General features: G+C 44.6%; 1 protein-coding gene across 8 annotated transcripts in view; it reads right to left on the reverse strand.

Moving 5' to 3' along the window:
• PDZD2 (PDZ domain containing 2) overlaps window positions 1-16,135 on the reverse strand; it is a 190,427-nt gene that overhangs the window by 40,903 nt on the left and 133,389 nt on the right. For 7 of the 8 annotated variants that reach the window (XM_027907049.1, XM_027907017.1, XM_027907041.1 and 4 more), the window contains 3 exons: window positions 14,174-14,576; window positions 1,110-1,252; window positions 320-452 (listed from right to left, as the gene is read on the reverse strand). In XM_027907049.1, coding sequence (XP_027762850.1) covers window positions 320-452; window positions 1,110-1,252; window positions 14,174-14,576 — 679 coding nt within the window. The remainder of the gene's footprint in view (window positions 1-319; window positions 453-1,109; window positions 1,253-14,173; window positions 14,577-16,135) is intronic. The other variant, XM_027907056.1, reaches the window with a different exon arrangement.

Raw genomic sequence — 16,135 nt, forward strand, 5'->3', positions numbered from 1 at the left:
GGCTGAGAACAGCCTGCTTTATTTAGCACATATTTAAGAAAATGGTTTTGGCCAAAACTGAGGTAACATCTGTGTGAATAAACACAGACTCATTTGCACAGTGAACAACAGTGACAATACAAGCAAATCATTAATTTGGTCTGTACTGTGCCGATTTGCCACAGATTTATGGCAGCTACTGATGTATTTCCCCTTGCTATACATTAGTGGAGCAAATGTGCACATGGGATTGCCTATCAAAAATATGCCCTTTATACAAAGCACTGGCACAAACATTTGTGGATACACATTGGTGAGAGCACCCGGGAGAGGTGTGTACCTTGCTAGAGACCACCAGCTGCACCAGGCCAGCGGCCGAGCGAAGGAGAGCCACGGCCTCCTGGTGGGACAGCCCCACCAGCGACTGCCCGTTGATCATGAGGAGCTCATCACCAGCCATCAGCCTGCCATCCCTGCAGAAACAGAGCGGGAACACGGAGCTGCAGGGTGGTCCTCCCCCAGTGCCGGCTCCGGTGGCACGTGGCGAGACGTGGAGGCATGGACAACACGTGATCTCACTGACGCTAAGCTAGCACTGTGTGGTATTCTCCAAAAAAAAAGGGGCTCAGAAAGTAACTCCAGGAAAATACTGTTACAGCCAGAGCCATCTCACCCTCTTGGCAGGCCTGAGATCTCCCAAGTCTTCTCTGTGACTCAGTGGAGTTGGTCAGGGCGCAGCAGCTCCGTTTCCACTCTGTGAGGGAACAGGGCCAGGGCTGGAAGCAAGCACCCTGAGATGCACAACCCATGCTCTCACACACTGACAATTCCATGGAAAAGACCCATCTTCCAAAAAGGGACTTGGGGAAAAATCCCTACAAGCCATCAGGCTCCTTGGTTTTCACTCCATCACCAAGGAAGTGTTTGATCTGTCTACAGTTTGGACTAAACATGCTAGAATAAGCTTCAAGGATCAAACACAAAAGTAAATTTTTATGCTAAAAATGTCATATTCTCACCCTCACACAAGGGAGGGCAAAATGCCCAGACTTGCCTCATGAACTTGGTTAGCATGGATAGTCCATGGCTACCCCATCACACCCACTCCCATGAAGGCACCGTCAGCTCACCTGTGCGCGGAGCCGCCTTCCTCCACATGGGTGACGATGATGCTGTGAGGGGACCGCTTTGACCCTCTGCCTCCCGTTATCTGGATTCCCAGCCCGTCCGTCCCCTTCAGGATGCGCATCTTCCATATGCGGCAACCTTCTCGCTGAGAGAAAATGTGCAGAGAGTCCTTGAATTTGGATTTGCACACCAAGAGGGGGCTGGGAGGCTACAGGAGGGAGCTATTTAGCACCTTGCTGCCCATCACCACACACCTGTACAGCTCAAGCTATACGGGTGTTTTTGCTGAGCTTTGCTACGTTAGCCGCAGTCCAAGCGAAGGAGGCAGAAAGGAGGAGGCAGCACAGAGCAGGGTCAACACGTAGAGGTTTCCTTGCAGGGACGTTTGCAGCTTTTCTGAGCCACGCAGAGGTGCTGCTCTCAATGCCCTGGTCCTTCCCGAAGCAACCAGTGGCCTCAAACCCCTTCGCCAAAACTCAAGGATGAGCTGTGCAGAGCTGCAGAGGAGCAAGACATGGTTCAAGGGGGACCTTGAACACCAGGTAGTGCAGCTGCTGTTGCAGCAGGGACCAGACCAGCATCACACAGCAGCATTTCCCTCTCCGGAGGGGTTTGCAGGATTTGAGATGCAGGAAAGAAAACATCAGCTTCAAATTATCAGCTGCCAAACAAATATTTCTTACCGGGCAGCTGTTGTACAGATTGTAAATAGTAAATTTACCCACTGCAGAGAATAATTTTCAGTATAACCAAGGTAATAAGCAATGTTCAGGACACTTTCATTAGTTTTGATTATTTTTAATTATTATAAATATGTATCCAAAAAAGCAGTTTACAAACTCCAGAGCAATACAAAATGCAAAACACAAACTAGTTCCCATGAGTTCTACTGGCAGGATTGGACACAAGGAAACACAAGTGTGACAGATATCAGCAGAGCAAAAAAGGGAAAGAGAAAAACAAGCAAGCAAGACTTGAAAGGCAGTTGCCAAGACAGTCCCAGAGAGGGGAAGAATCAGGAGTACAGAATTATGAGAAACCCTTGGAAATTTTCAAGCTTGCAAGACAGCAAAATGCACAATTTGAAGGCAATTTTGAAGCCATGTGTTGTAGTCACCAGGCACCAGGTCAGCTATTTCTGACTGGGTGTGTTATGCACACAAGTAACGTTCTCACAGTACGCAAACGCCCAAGTAGCAAAGATGATTAAAATTTCATGGCAAACTGTGAAGAGCATGCACAAATTGCTGCTTGTTTCTGAGAAGGAGAACTTCTAAATATATCTGCAAACCCAAGGGTTGTGGCAGCAACCTGCAAATTTTAGGCCAATGTTGTTTAACAGAGCCTTTATTAAGTGAGGAAAATGCAGGGGGGTTTTTGTGTTTTTTTTTTTTTTTCACCTAAACACTGAAACTTCTAAATGCAGTATGAGTTTTTCAGATATTACAACAAAGTGAAAATTAATGAGAATAACTAATAATTATCAATACTAACATTACTAATGGGAATGTTAACATGAGTATTAATATTAATTACTATTATATTAATGTATCATAGCCCTTAAACCACAGGCAGGAGAAACAGAAAACAACAACCAGGTTTCTTAAGAGGTTACCCAAAAGTTTTAGCCTGAAAACACATCCACCTGTGGGTAATTTGTTAACTTGAAAGCCCTGAACATGGGCAATATCCTAACAGGGTTTAACCGGGATCTTCAATGCCTGATAAAAGCCCAGTCTCCTGCTGAATAACAGGACATGTCAGGACAGAGGATACTTTAAAATGAATTAGAGTGATACATGAGACACTGTGTTAAATGCAGGGGCAAAAGTCAACTATATTTATCTGCTTTAAAAACAGAACTGAGCTACAGCATGAAAATGCTCCAGAGAGATTTTATTGCTATGAAGTACCTTGCACCAATAATGAAGACAGTATAACAGAGAAATACAATCCCTCTGCCTCCCCCAACCAAGCCCAGGCTGAAATGATGACCATCTATTCTCCTCACAAGATGCCACTTCGAATGTCCTGTTGTTAAACCCAGTTTGGAAGCAGACCTTCCAATAAAGTTTAACAATGCAGTCATAAAATTGCCTTTAATGATCTGCAAAAGCTTTTTGGAATGCGAGTTACACCAAGGCCCACTATGTGCAGTGCCTGGCTCACACTCCTCAGTACTCTTCACTATCACACATTTTATTACATTAAAAAAAAAATCCAAATTTACTCTTAACTGGCTCACTCTTGGATATTCATTTACATAGCACTTAATAACAGCAAATGGCAAGACTCTGCTCCTCCTGTGCAAGCACCACCTTATTCCTCTTGAAAGCCCACTAAAATCAAAAGCACTTGACAGTAAAACACTACTCAGTCTGAACATGGACAGAAGAATACATCCACAATAAAGACAACAAAAACGTTTGGCACATACCCAAACTTGTATTTCTTTCACTCATTTTCGAATGCCACTGTCACCTGCTCCTGTGAAAGAAAAGGCTGTCCCTTGAGTCCCTGCTGGTCAGCTGCAGGCATTTCACTGGGAATAAACAACTCGGCATCGACTGGAATCAGAAACCCTCACTGTTCTTTCCCCTTTCCTCATAAAACATTCATAGCTCTTCATTTAACCACGCGCTACAAAGCAAACACCCCCCACCAATACATATGTACCTCTGAGGGACATCACTCCAAGATTTTGAAAGCTAAGTACTAAAGAGAAGATTGCCAGTCTCTGCTTGAGGCCTCTGGAGGAAGGCGGCATCCAGCAGAACCCCTTTCCCTCCTCAGGAAGCTGCACAGAGCAGCACAGGATACTTCATCGCTGGATAAAAATGCTGCTGCTTTGAATGTGCATCTCTTATGAGTTCATAACAGGAAAGCCTTATGAGTAAAGCTCTGTGCCAATTCCAAGGACTTGTAAATGCATTTTAATTATTCTTAAAACCAGTTTTGTTAAGTTACTGGGGACTCCCAGGTTCAACAACAGAAAGCCCAAATACTTCAAAAAAGAAGGGGGGGAAAAAAAGCAGCGATGCATGTGTTTAATTTTGAAATTTTTTTGAAGTATCATATTTTCAAACTTTCCTTCATAAACAAAAATACTACAAACTCAGTTTTTAAATGAAAGCTAGAATTCTGGGGCATTCGCTCCACTCCAGAGACTTAAAATACTCAAAGGAAACACCAAGTGTAGTTAGATTTCACAGTTTGCAGGTATGATGTCACTGCCCCTGAAGCCTGCATAATCCCCGCCCAGAGGACAAGTTTAAATGCTGACCAATCTCCTTTGATCAGATGCACAATTCCGGTTGCTGCTTAGCTGCTGTCAGTTCCATATTTCTATTAACATCTGAATTTTCCCATCTTTTCAGAATAAGTCTCACAGCTTCATTTATAAATGACTTAGAATAACACTACCTCCCCCCCCCTCCCCAGCTTTGTTCACGGGCAGCACAAAAATACACACATGCTCTCACAGCTCTTGGTGCAAAAACACTTCATGCACAAAGCACAGATGTGCTGATGCCAGTCCAGTCAGGTATCTCAAACTCCAGACATCCTCACTAAGGACAGAGAGCAAGGCACTACTAGCTCCTGCTACAGCCAGGGAACAGGCAGTATCCAGCCCTGGTCACTCTTAAGGAGACTTAAACTATATCCCTCTAACCAAAGGCAGGTCACAAGCACAGCAGCAGCAGCATTTGAGAAAGAGCTCACTACATAATTCGGAATGAATAGTTGTGTATGACAATCCAGAAAATTTCATTCACCTGAGATTTGGCCAAGATGGACACTCAGAAAGACACCCTTGAGTGCTGTAAATGCGCCAAAGGAATAACAAGCGAGAATGCCCCTTAAGAGACTTGTTCCCCACCTCCTGAGAGTGAATGTTAATTCTTCTCAGATCCATCCCACTGACTTTGCTTATAATCCCAAATCAGCAGCAGATCTGCCTTCATGGAGGGACTTTGGATTCCTCCCAACCAAGGATTTCATGGGCACTATGAACCAACATTTGTCAAAGTTGGTCTCAGAGCAAGAGATGAGATGATGAGATTGGGTCATTCCCTGAAATTCCTTCCCGACTCGCATTTTTTAACTACCCTCACACAGCAAGGAAAAACACAGATGATCAAGTCAGGCTGCAGCTGGGCTAATGGCTAATTTTTGTACTCTGCAGTTACATCACTTTTAGGTGACTCAACTTTCCTCCCAGCTTGGCTCTTTCAAGCAGGCAGCCCTTTGGACCAGATTTTTCCACTTGAAGCTGATCAACTTCAAAGTGCCTTAGTTACAAATAATTAAAACTTTTTTTTTTTTTTTTTAAGACAGTATAAATATTCTATTTGGATTAATTGCGGGGGGGGGCAGAGGGAGGGGGGGAACCCAACCTAAAACAAAGGGTCATCTTATGTAACTGACTGCAAGTGAGAATAGAGAATACAGCTGGCAGCTTCTAGTGGGTCCCTGCAGGCCATTTCTCTCCATGGTGTAGCCATTGTACACCAGGCAGCCTCTGCTCAGAGCGAGCCTACATCTGGAATAAACTAGCGTGCTGCAGATCAGAAAGCGAGTGCACTGCCAGCGCAACGTGGGGAAGCTCGCCTTCTGCCTGCTCCGGGTGCATACCATCAAACGCTACATTTCATAAGCACATCATTAATAAAACAAAAAAGAACGTTTTTCCTCTGAGTTGTTGAGGAAAAAAAAATAAATAAGTGAACGCCAGAGCCATTCTCCCCCCCACACACACACTTCCCCTTTGCTAGCTAATTGCAGGGGAGTTTAAAGGGGCTTGACTGATTTTTGACTGTGCCGTATTCAAGAAGCTGCAAATCCATATATACAAAAGAAAAAATTGCTTTGAAATCTTTTATTAAAGACAAGCTTGGCAGGAGCAAGGTGTAAACAAATGGAAAACAGATATGCAGTGTGTAGTTAAAAAGCCAGACAGTAAAATGTAAAATAGTTGTCTACGAAAAAGCACTTTCTGTCACAGCAGCAATTCAGACGAACCTGATGTAAACATGTAACAATTTTAAAACAAAAACAAAGATAAGCCCTGATCAGAATAGGAATAACCACGTACTGAGTCTGTACTCACACACTGACTGACTGCCATGGACCCAAATGCAGCCCGCAGGATGTCTCCCTCCCTCCACGTTTCAACATGGATTTTTAGTGTCTGTCTGCAGGGACCAGTTCCCACTTTCAAACTTCACAGGGTTTCTCATTAGAAGCAGCAGAAGCAAATAGTGAGATCTTACTCACAAGCCACGAAGCTGCTTTGGAAACGTGACATTTAAGAGAAAGTCCTAGGTTCCATGCATTAGCAAAAATTACTTCAATAGGCAGCTGGCAGCCAACGTGCTGATCACACACAGCTGAAAACCAGCACAAAATCCCCCAAACATAAACACAGAACATTCAGACCAGTACTACAGCATCCTTCTCTCCATGAACAGGGCGAACACTGGAATGGCCATGCTAGCACATACCACTCGCCAGAATCCTTCACTGATGTGGGGATAAATTAAAAGCATTACTCTCAGCTGCCTGCCCCACCTTCAGCCACATCATCTCTCCTCCCATCTCCCCAGCAGACAGGTGGGAGAGACAGATAGATAGCTGGGGAATTAACTTGCACGATCACATACCAGGTGAGGAGCTTGAACGCGTCAGTCTCAAGATACAGTCAAAAGCCATCACTCTTCACATCACAGATATTAATGTGAATGACTCAGTACCAGAAAATCATGCCAAAATCAGATTTTTGCAGATTCTTAACAGGGCAATTATTTCATTAGTGGATAATGAGTATATTTTTCGTCTGAACTTAGCCAGGTTATTTTTAAGGCTGATCTGACAGCAGGACTCCTGCTTTCATCTACTACCCTGGGTTTTGTTTTCACTGTTGCACAAGCAACTTAAACAACTCCAAGATAAATCAAAAGCAGCGTGGGGTAGGGGGAATCTAAATTCCTTTATCAATAAATTATTCCAAGACAGACAGGAGTTTTTTGTCCATCCCTACTGCTTATGAAAGTTTCTCGGCACTGAAACACTGAAGCCTTTGGCTTCTGCCTCTGGATGATGCAAACCATACAGGGGGTGTCTCCTACACCACTTAAAATACGGGGGAAAACCCCAAACCGAAGCAGCCATTAATACGAATTACACTTCATTGAGGATATGAACTTTCCATGTCCTCAAACTAAGTAGGAGTCAGGAGCATAGACACAACTGTGATTGCTTTCAAGTGTCCACTCCTGATCTCACAAGTCCCCTTGCTTGGACAAACAGCCGCCAGATACTTGGCATCCTTCCTCTGAAATGTGAGTACTTTCCCCATGAAAAGAGAAGTGTCCTAGGGGATGAAGCCTGGGGAACAGTCAAAAGCAAAAACATACCCTCCCCCAAACATAAACACGTAATTAAAATACACAAAACAGCCATCACAACAGAGTGGATGAAAATTCCGTGACTTAAAGCAGACTGGCCCCCAGGCATCCATCTCCTGAGACCGACTGCATGTTGACATCATTTCCTTGGCAAGGGCTTTAAACATTTTATCAACCAATGCAAGCACCTGAACTATACCATCACCCCTTACAAAAATCTGCTGGAGTCATTTGTCATCCTGAGCCATCACCATCTGGATTGCACCTCTCTGAGCTGCTCCACTCCTGCCTTCAATTGAACCTTTATTGTGAGATCAGATGAATGGTTTCTCAGCTGTCTCCAACCCTGGAGTGTTTTGGTCTGGCAACTGCCCCTGGGAAGCCTAGGCTTTTAAGGGTGACAAGTGTTTGCACTCTCTTTAGTACCTTACCTAGTCTCATTCTCTTGCTGGGCTATTGGGAATGGCTGGTTGGTTGGTCTGAAGTTTCTCAGAAAACACTCCTGCAGCTTAAAGTAGATTAAAGCCGAGCTTTGAGTAGGTCACCACACTCCAGTGCCAGCTAAAGAGGTGTCACTTGTGGGGACCGGGTATTACATCTGTCAGCAACAGGAATCTTTTGGGTTTGCTCAGTGCTTTCAACACCCTGCCTCAAAAATTAGGTGTATGTAGCTTTATAATTCTGACTAAAAGCCTGAAACATTACAGCACCTAAGCAAACAGCATGCTCTATTTTTAGGCATGTCCACTTGGTTTCAAGCATTCACACTTAATGATTAAAACATAAAATGGTGTGAACTTACATTTCAGCCAAAGCTAGTCATTTGCATTCCAGTTGTGGGTTTGCTGTACCTTTAATACAACACACAAAATAAAAAATAACCTGAACCACTTTCTGTGTAGGTGGGAAGCGCTTTCCCTATTGGTGCTCTCACCTATGGTTGGTGATAGCTGAGCATGGCTGAGACCTCCTGCAACCCAATCTGCGCTGCCTTTGGGGATAGCTCGTTTCCAAGAGCAAGGACCTCGCTTCAAGGCAACACATTAAAACTAACACATTACAACATATTCATTACCAAACTATCTCTACATCCAACCCTCCATCACACCCTTGGAAAATTCACTACAAAAACAGTATAAAATGACAGATTGCTACTCAAAATTAAAGTATACAGCTACCACAGCTGTAGCTATCACTTAAATCACAGCAAAGGCAGGCAGAACCTTAAGTCAGTTGAAAAAATTGGAAGCAGGTGACTTAACTCCAGAAAGTTGTGATGATTGTTGTTTTATGGCAAGGTGGAACATAACTGGCAGCAAAAAACATTAACTGTAATTTCACTGCAAGCTACATCAAAGCGCCTCCTAAAACCCCAAGCAAAAGCAAGGCCAAGTTTTGTCAGTGCTGCACAGCTACAATTAAGACAGTCCTTGTCCCTAAGAGAGTTTACAACCCATAACAGGCAAAGAAGAGGGAAGACGTGCTTATCACACTGCACATTAAAACTTCAAGACAGTAGATAGCCCCAGGATTCACGTTAATGAAAGCTGGAAGAAAGCACAACAGATATAAAGATGTTAAGAACACAATCAGATTCTAAGGAAGGCCTTTACATGACTAAAATTGTCTACACTAACACCTCAAACCAGTGTTATTTATGTCTAAAACATGTGTCATATAAGAGTCCAATAAAAGCCTTGATGAAACAGTAATTACTGCTTAGGTTGCCAAAAAAAATTGATGTAAAGCAACCTTAGCTTCAGTAGCTTCACTGGAGTACCCTGTTTACATCAAGTTTTTCATTTTGGTACAGCGAAAGGATGACAATTTTTTTTCCCATCAAGTTTAACTAAATAGTAAAATGCTTAAAGCCATTGTACTATTTCAAGACTCATGTTCTGATTCTTGTAATGTCCTATTAGCCTTCCTCTTCTGCTTGGCAAGATAAGGAACATTTTCCATTAACCAAAACTCAAGGTAAGGCTGGCATTTACCAACACTAATTGGCAAGTACTGCTACAGAAAGGCTGTCAGCCTTTCCTAGCTGCAAAGTAAAATGCAATTCAAAAGCATTCATCCCCTTGCGAGACAAGCCATCTCAATAAGGAAGCAATAATGGGCTCGAGGAATGAAGAGAGCCGCTGATGAAAAGAGAGCAAGCACCATGCAGTTGGAGCAATACAAAGGCAAGTGCTGGCTGGCAAAGACCTGGGTGGACTCCTGCTCACATGCACGTCTGTGTGCACCTGTGTACACACTGATGAGTCTGGAGAGTGCTGTGGTCTATGCAAACTGGGCTCAGATGGGCTGTAAGAGCAAAGCTGGCTTGGCAAACTGCTCTGGTGGCTGCGACACACTGCAGAGTAATGAGGTTAACAACAGGGAGGCAAGACCTTGAAGCACTCCTCTAGCCCAGATCTCCCCAAAAGCCTCTGGGAGGCAAAGTTTTAACATTCTCCTGCCCTTCCCCCTCCCTTCTTTTGTTAATGGACATTGACTTCAGGAAAGCATCAGGTACAGCTTGCAGGACCACCAGATGCTGCCTTGTTTCTGTCTTGGAGAGGCATCCTACCACAGCCCCACACCACGGTGCTACCAGCAGCCAGGACACCTGGTGCACACCCTGAACTTCTCCCACGCCACATATTCCTGCCAAAGGAGAAACACCCAAATAAACAGCCCCTCTCAACTGCCTCCCTTCAACATTAAAGCACTTTTGTCCTGCCCAATCTCCTTTACAATGGTCACCGGTAAATCTGCATCTGGATTTCAAGCCTTTACTAATTTGGATGCTTTTGAAGAAGCAAAAGGATTCAAGGTCATTCTGGGGATGTCTTGTTTTTGCTTTTAACGGTTGATGTTTCAAGGACTTTCTCCAAGCATCCTGCGGTGGCTGGAGGAAGCCAAGGGGGCCAATCTGCTCTGGTACAACTCATCTTCAGCCAAGCTGTTCCTGGCTTCATCAATGAGAGCCTCTCATTGTGTCAGCCAGAGCTGGATCAGTTCAAGTCCCCTTCGACAACCAGACTCCTGCCCTTCACACTGCTAAGTCTGGTTCTTGCAAACCTCAGTCCTACTTCTGATCCCTGTCCATGCCAGCTGTATCTGGCCACCTCTGGGCTGAACAGCAACAGAAGTAGTCCACAGATCTTCCAAAAACACCATGATAGAGAAATGAGAACAAAACTGAGGGATTCTGTCCTACCACTATACACAGCGAAACCACAGGACTGCTCTATTGTGAGGAAAACAGAGTTTCCTTTTATTTATCATTTTTTAGTCAACTCCAGTAGTCCCTTCCCATATTCCTCTTCCATCTGTGCCTGTATAATTATCAGCCTGCAAAACTACGCCATGTCTCAGGCCACTGAATAAAAGAAGTGAACTTTGATTTCTGTGTTTAAGCTCCCCAATCTTCCCAGGATGTGAGGTATCATTACTCCAGCTCAGAGAATGCCTGATCTTAAATCACTGTCCCGACTCCCACTGCTGCCAGCCTGAGTCCTCTCCAAGGTCTGGTTTCCAGACTTTAGAGATCTTCCTGCCAAGCAGATACAGCTTTGCTGCTTTGAATCCCCACATTTTTGAAAGCCATTTAAGTTCATCCTAAAAATATTTCAGCATAAGTTAACCACCTGTAAACATTACATGCTGCCTGCTAATTGACAGGTACAGTATTAACTGAAGGTTACATACCAGCAAACAGCCTGGCAGATTTGTTTATACACAGTGATAGCAATGCCAAGTGCACAGGAGAGACAGATCAAGATCTGAGAGATGAAAGCAAGCCTGAAGAAGGGGACTGGCACATGCACACAAACCAGTAACACAGGAATCTCCCGGCAGGCTCACTTGACAAACAGTATTCATCTTGCCTGTCATTTCACAATCCAGCACTGATGCTGTGAGCAGCACATATGGAGGAAATGGAAGAATAACCCCACACTTGTGGGAGGAGTTTTCACTTGTGGGAGAGGTACCCTGAAAGTGAAGGGCACTGAAATGACATTATGGATGCCTCAAAAGCACTCCCAGCGCAATATCCCCTAGGCACTGGCCATGAGCTAGCTGCTGGGATCAGCAAAGCAGTGGCTGAAGACATGCAGATTCAACCCAACCTCTTTGCCCCCATTTTGGTTACAACAACTGCATAGTAACTTTCTACAGGTAGGAAAAAAGGTATTTTCCTGGACTCGATTATTCCTTTTCAGTAATGCTCCCATCTGCCTCCTGCAGTGGGAAAGCGAAAAGGAGCAGTGGGAAGGACCAGACAGGTCCTCCCACATCCACACTGGTCGCTGAGCAGCTTCTTGAAACCTTTCCTCCCACCTGCAGCCGACCTCCAGTCCGCCACAGGCTGGCTCTCCTCCCCTCCAAGTGGATATAGTGCTCCCCAAAGGCGCGGGGCTGACAGCCCTGGATATTCAATTAGTCAACGTGCGGAGGAGATGGCGAGCGTGGGGCGGGCAGTGGGGACGGAGCTGCTTTCCCCATGGAGAGGGTGCCCTGCCAATGCACCCTGTCCCCGCACGGGAGGAGATAACTCATCCTGCGGCTATGAGAGGTTTGGCTCACGCTTTGAAGCCTGGAAGGAGGCTGCAACTTCTGACACGACATCCTGGATGCCGTTTTCAAAAGGCTCCTGACACGACTGGATCTCACATGCCTGAGTGCCAGGTCACGCTTTGAAAATAGAGTTGGAAGTGAGATATGAGGCTCCCAAGTGTCTTTATTCCTAGCCTTTTTTTTTTTCTTTTAAATGGGATACAAATAATTTTGAAAATTTTATTCATTGTCCCTATTGAATACTTATTAAGAAACTGATTTAAGCCACTCATTACTCTGATAGCAGTAACCCCATAGATGCTAAAGTGATAGGATTCTATAAGGCCCCCTTTAAAAAGCAAAGGATGATCAAGACATGCTATTCAGGCTCCAGCTATTCACATTTCTCCTCATTCAGATGTCAGGAAAATGTAATTAGTACTGACACAGACTGAGGTCATATTTCTAAGCAAAATATTAAGGGGGGAGGAGAGGGAATTAAAAAAAAGAGAGAAGCAATTTTACTAAACGACTGCACCTCCCAACAGGCTCCATAACCAATACACCGCAGCTGAACAGATTATAGCTTTTAAATTTTTCCAGTGCCTCAACTATGTTGTTACGTTTTACAAAGCCATCTTGTATATGTGCTTGGCATTCAAAATGTATTTATGGCTCACATTGATACATATATGTTCTGAATTTAACAATTTACTTCTCAGACCAAAATGACTCAAAACATCAAGGTAACACTAGCATGAGATGGCTCTGGATCAAGAGTTTCTTTTTTTTTTTTTTTACATACATACATTTTTGGCTTTCCACTTCAAAAAAACAAGTCTGATCATCTTCATTTATAACATGTGTCTAATTAGACATCTTCAGAACAGATTCAAGAAGTTTTTATATGGACCAGAGCTTTCAAAATACCAAACGATTCATTTATTTATTTTTAAGCTTTTCATGTTTTCTTTTAGAAAGACTACGATTACAAGGCTTGCAAGAACAGTACACAAACACCCTACCCTGTTGCACCATAAAATCCAAAGTGCCTCACTGATGGGAAGAGCAAGTTTTTGCAATTACGGCTCTTTAAAACCAGAGGTTTTTTTAACTGCTTTTAGCTCCTACAACGTACTTTAAATTAAATTACTCTAAATTCACAACCACCATCACCACCACCCTGCAGTAGTGCTGAGGAGCACTAATTCAGAGGACACATTTAAACCCATGCTTTTCTCAACAGAATTTAGTGATGAGATGTCCACTCATACTGCTTTGTTACCAGCTTTGAAGTCTTAAAACCAAAACCAGCTGCTGCAACCAGCCCCAAGCCCAACAAAGCAACGTTCATATGTTTATACTATTAGTGCCTCTGGAAAGATTGGCAGACGGTGCTTCTGGTGATAGATGCATACTGAAACCCGATCAAGGCTTGGGTTATTTTTCTTTATCCGGCAATGCTGCAATTCTAGGCAGGCAACAAACCCCAAGATCTCCATTAGGACAAAGAGAGAAGCAATGAAAGCCCCAACCCCACTGTCATCTCAAACATTAACAAATCGTCTATCTCATCAACTCTGAAAAAAATCCGCAATTACTTCCATGTGGTTCCCAAACACTGGTCAAACAAGTTTCATATCACAAATACATGCAACGTGGTCTGGTGCATCAAAAAGGGAAGCTTCAATTCCAATGTTAACATGAGCTATAAGGTGACATCAAGTCCAGGCAGAGCTGAACATGAAGCCCCAAAGGACAAAATTACCATCTTCCACTGACATCTCCTGCCCCAGTGTCACAGGGTCACCACTTGTCTCAACAAAAGGAATCCTGAGACCAACCCTGACAGGTCAGAGATATGAGGACCTTTCCCTCCATCACAGATGGAGTATGACAGAGGTTTCCGACAATTATTATTTAATTCTTCAATCCTCCTGCCCCCCTGCTTTTGACCACATCCCAAAATTTGGTGCCCTGACAGCTTGTCTTGTCCCCTTGAGGCTCAGCCCAAGGACAGAGCACTGAAACTATGGAAATTGCCTGGGAAATCCACTCAATTCGCTTGCATGCCTGCCGCTCTTCCTTCTCTAGAAAAAACAATGCAAACATACCTGGGCAGACTGGTCCCCAATGTCTGGCATGCCACCATCCGACAGCCGGCACCGGTAGGGTGCCCCAGTGCCCTGGTGCTGCTCCTCCCCATTGCTTTCTGCCTCAGAGGTCTCCGGCTGAGCAACCTCCACCTCCATCGGGGTGCAGTGCCCGTTCCCGTGCTCCGGGCCCAGCTTCTCCTTGCTGTCCTTGCTGCCTGGTGTCCTGGTGATGACCCCAAACTTCCTGGTCCTTTTCCCATTCTGAGTGGCTCTGTCGCCAGGCTCAGGGCTGGGCTTGGCCTTGGGGTCGCAGCTGTTGCTGTTGTTGCCGTTGGAGGGAGGAAGAGGGGCCTTGCGCTTGATGCGGCGCAACATGATCAGGTAGACGAAGCCGCCATTCCAGCACTGCTCGGCCAGGTAACTGCAAGGAAAGGGATGCACAAGGATTACTAACTACTCGCCCCACAGTGCCCACATCCCATCCTGGCACCCCAACATTCCGTACCCCGTGATGTCCAGGCACCACCTCAGGAAGCTGATTTGCCTGATGTGTGGACACGTTATCATACCCCGAAGCATTGGCAAATGCTCCCTTTCTTCAGTACTGGAGGAGAATTCCAAGAATAATATCAGGAATAATAACAGCCCTACCAGCCACCTGAGCTGATCCCGCTGCGGTATGACAGCTGGTAAACGCCACCAAACGTGTTGCTACCACCTTGACCTCCGTACCTGCACCAGAGCAACACTAAAAGGTGAAGCAAGCAAATCTGAGAGGGTTTCCAGTGGAGTATTAAAATAAATAAATATTTTTTTAAAAACTGAAATTCAGGCAGGCTTCATCTGTGCAGCAGCCCATAGAGCATTTGCAACTGAAATAAACCTCCTTAGTAAAACTAATCTGCTTCAGCACACATAAAGGCTTTGAAAGCCTCAGGGAAAATGAAAATTCAGCCACTGGGGTAAGCAGGCATAGCACCAATGGCCCCAGTACAGCAAAACATGGCAACAAGGCATCCCAGCTGCTGAAAAGGAAATCAGGTGGCTTTCCTTCATAGCAAGCATATTCCAGTCAAAGGAAGGGCCAAGTCATCTCAGCTGTTCAAGGAGCAGCCCCCAGGCACCAGAGCAAAGCATCATCTCCCCTCCTGAGGTTTCTCCATGTGCCTTGAAGGAATTAACATTTCTGCTTCAATCAAACCCTTGGTGACCTTAGAGAAACTGCACCCATTGATGTAAAAGGCGAATCTAACTTCATGCCTCTTTTGGGAAAGGATATACCTCAACCCAAATTCTTGAAATATTTGGGTTCTGAGCCAAGGGTGTAACCAACTGAGAGTACAAACAAGCTGGAATTTGTACTTAGCAGGTTTGTATGTGCCCTTTCACAGTAATTCAGGCCCCCAAAATATATTGCCTTTCTCACTATTGAAGGCAGCAGAAATTTCCCAGTGTATCAAATAAGCCTCTGCATCAAATAAGCTGCAGCTGCAATGAACTCTCCACTGATACAGAGCAGTTGCTGAACCTACAGATTTTCGAGATGAGAAACTAGGTGTGGAGTTGCACCACAGAAGATTCTAAGAGAAAATAACAGCACTTGTGCTTGAGAGAGGAGGAACAACTCAGGAGTCTGCCACCAATATTTTCCCCTCCCTGCTGCTTGTAGGCTAATTTTCCTCTTCCCTTTCTTAAAAGTTGTTTGGCCTCAAATAAAACGCTGCAAACTTAATCCTGCACAGAGGTGACTTAATGGCAAAACAGGAAAAGCAGCTAAGATAACCCCTAAAGCAAACTCCTGCAAGGAGGAGTGAGGAAAGCACTTTCAACTACTAAAGTAATCTGGACCAGCCTGGCAGTGCCTGGAAATAAAATGATGGGTGTGTGTTTCTGTCCAGGGACAAGACTTGATATTTTCACTCCACTTCTCCCCCAAGCTTCGATGTCCCCCACAGACAACATCAGCATTCAAATCACTTA

Source organism: Empidonax traillii, unplaced genomic scaffold (assembly GCF_003031625.1).
Source record: "Empidonax traillii isolate 1590-97213 ecotype Southwest subspecies unplaced genomic scaffold, ASM303162v1 scaffold26:size2357266, whole genome shotgun sequence".
In the NCBI taxonomy this organism is placed as follows: Eukaryota; Metazoa; Chordata; class Aves; order Passeriformes; family Tyrannidae; genus Empidonax; species Empidonax traillii.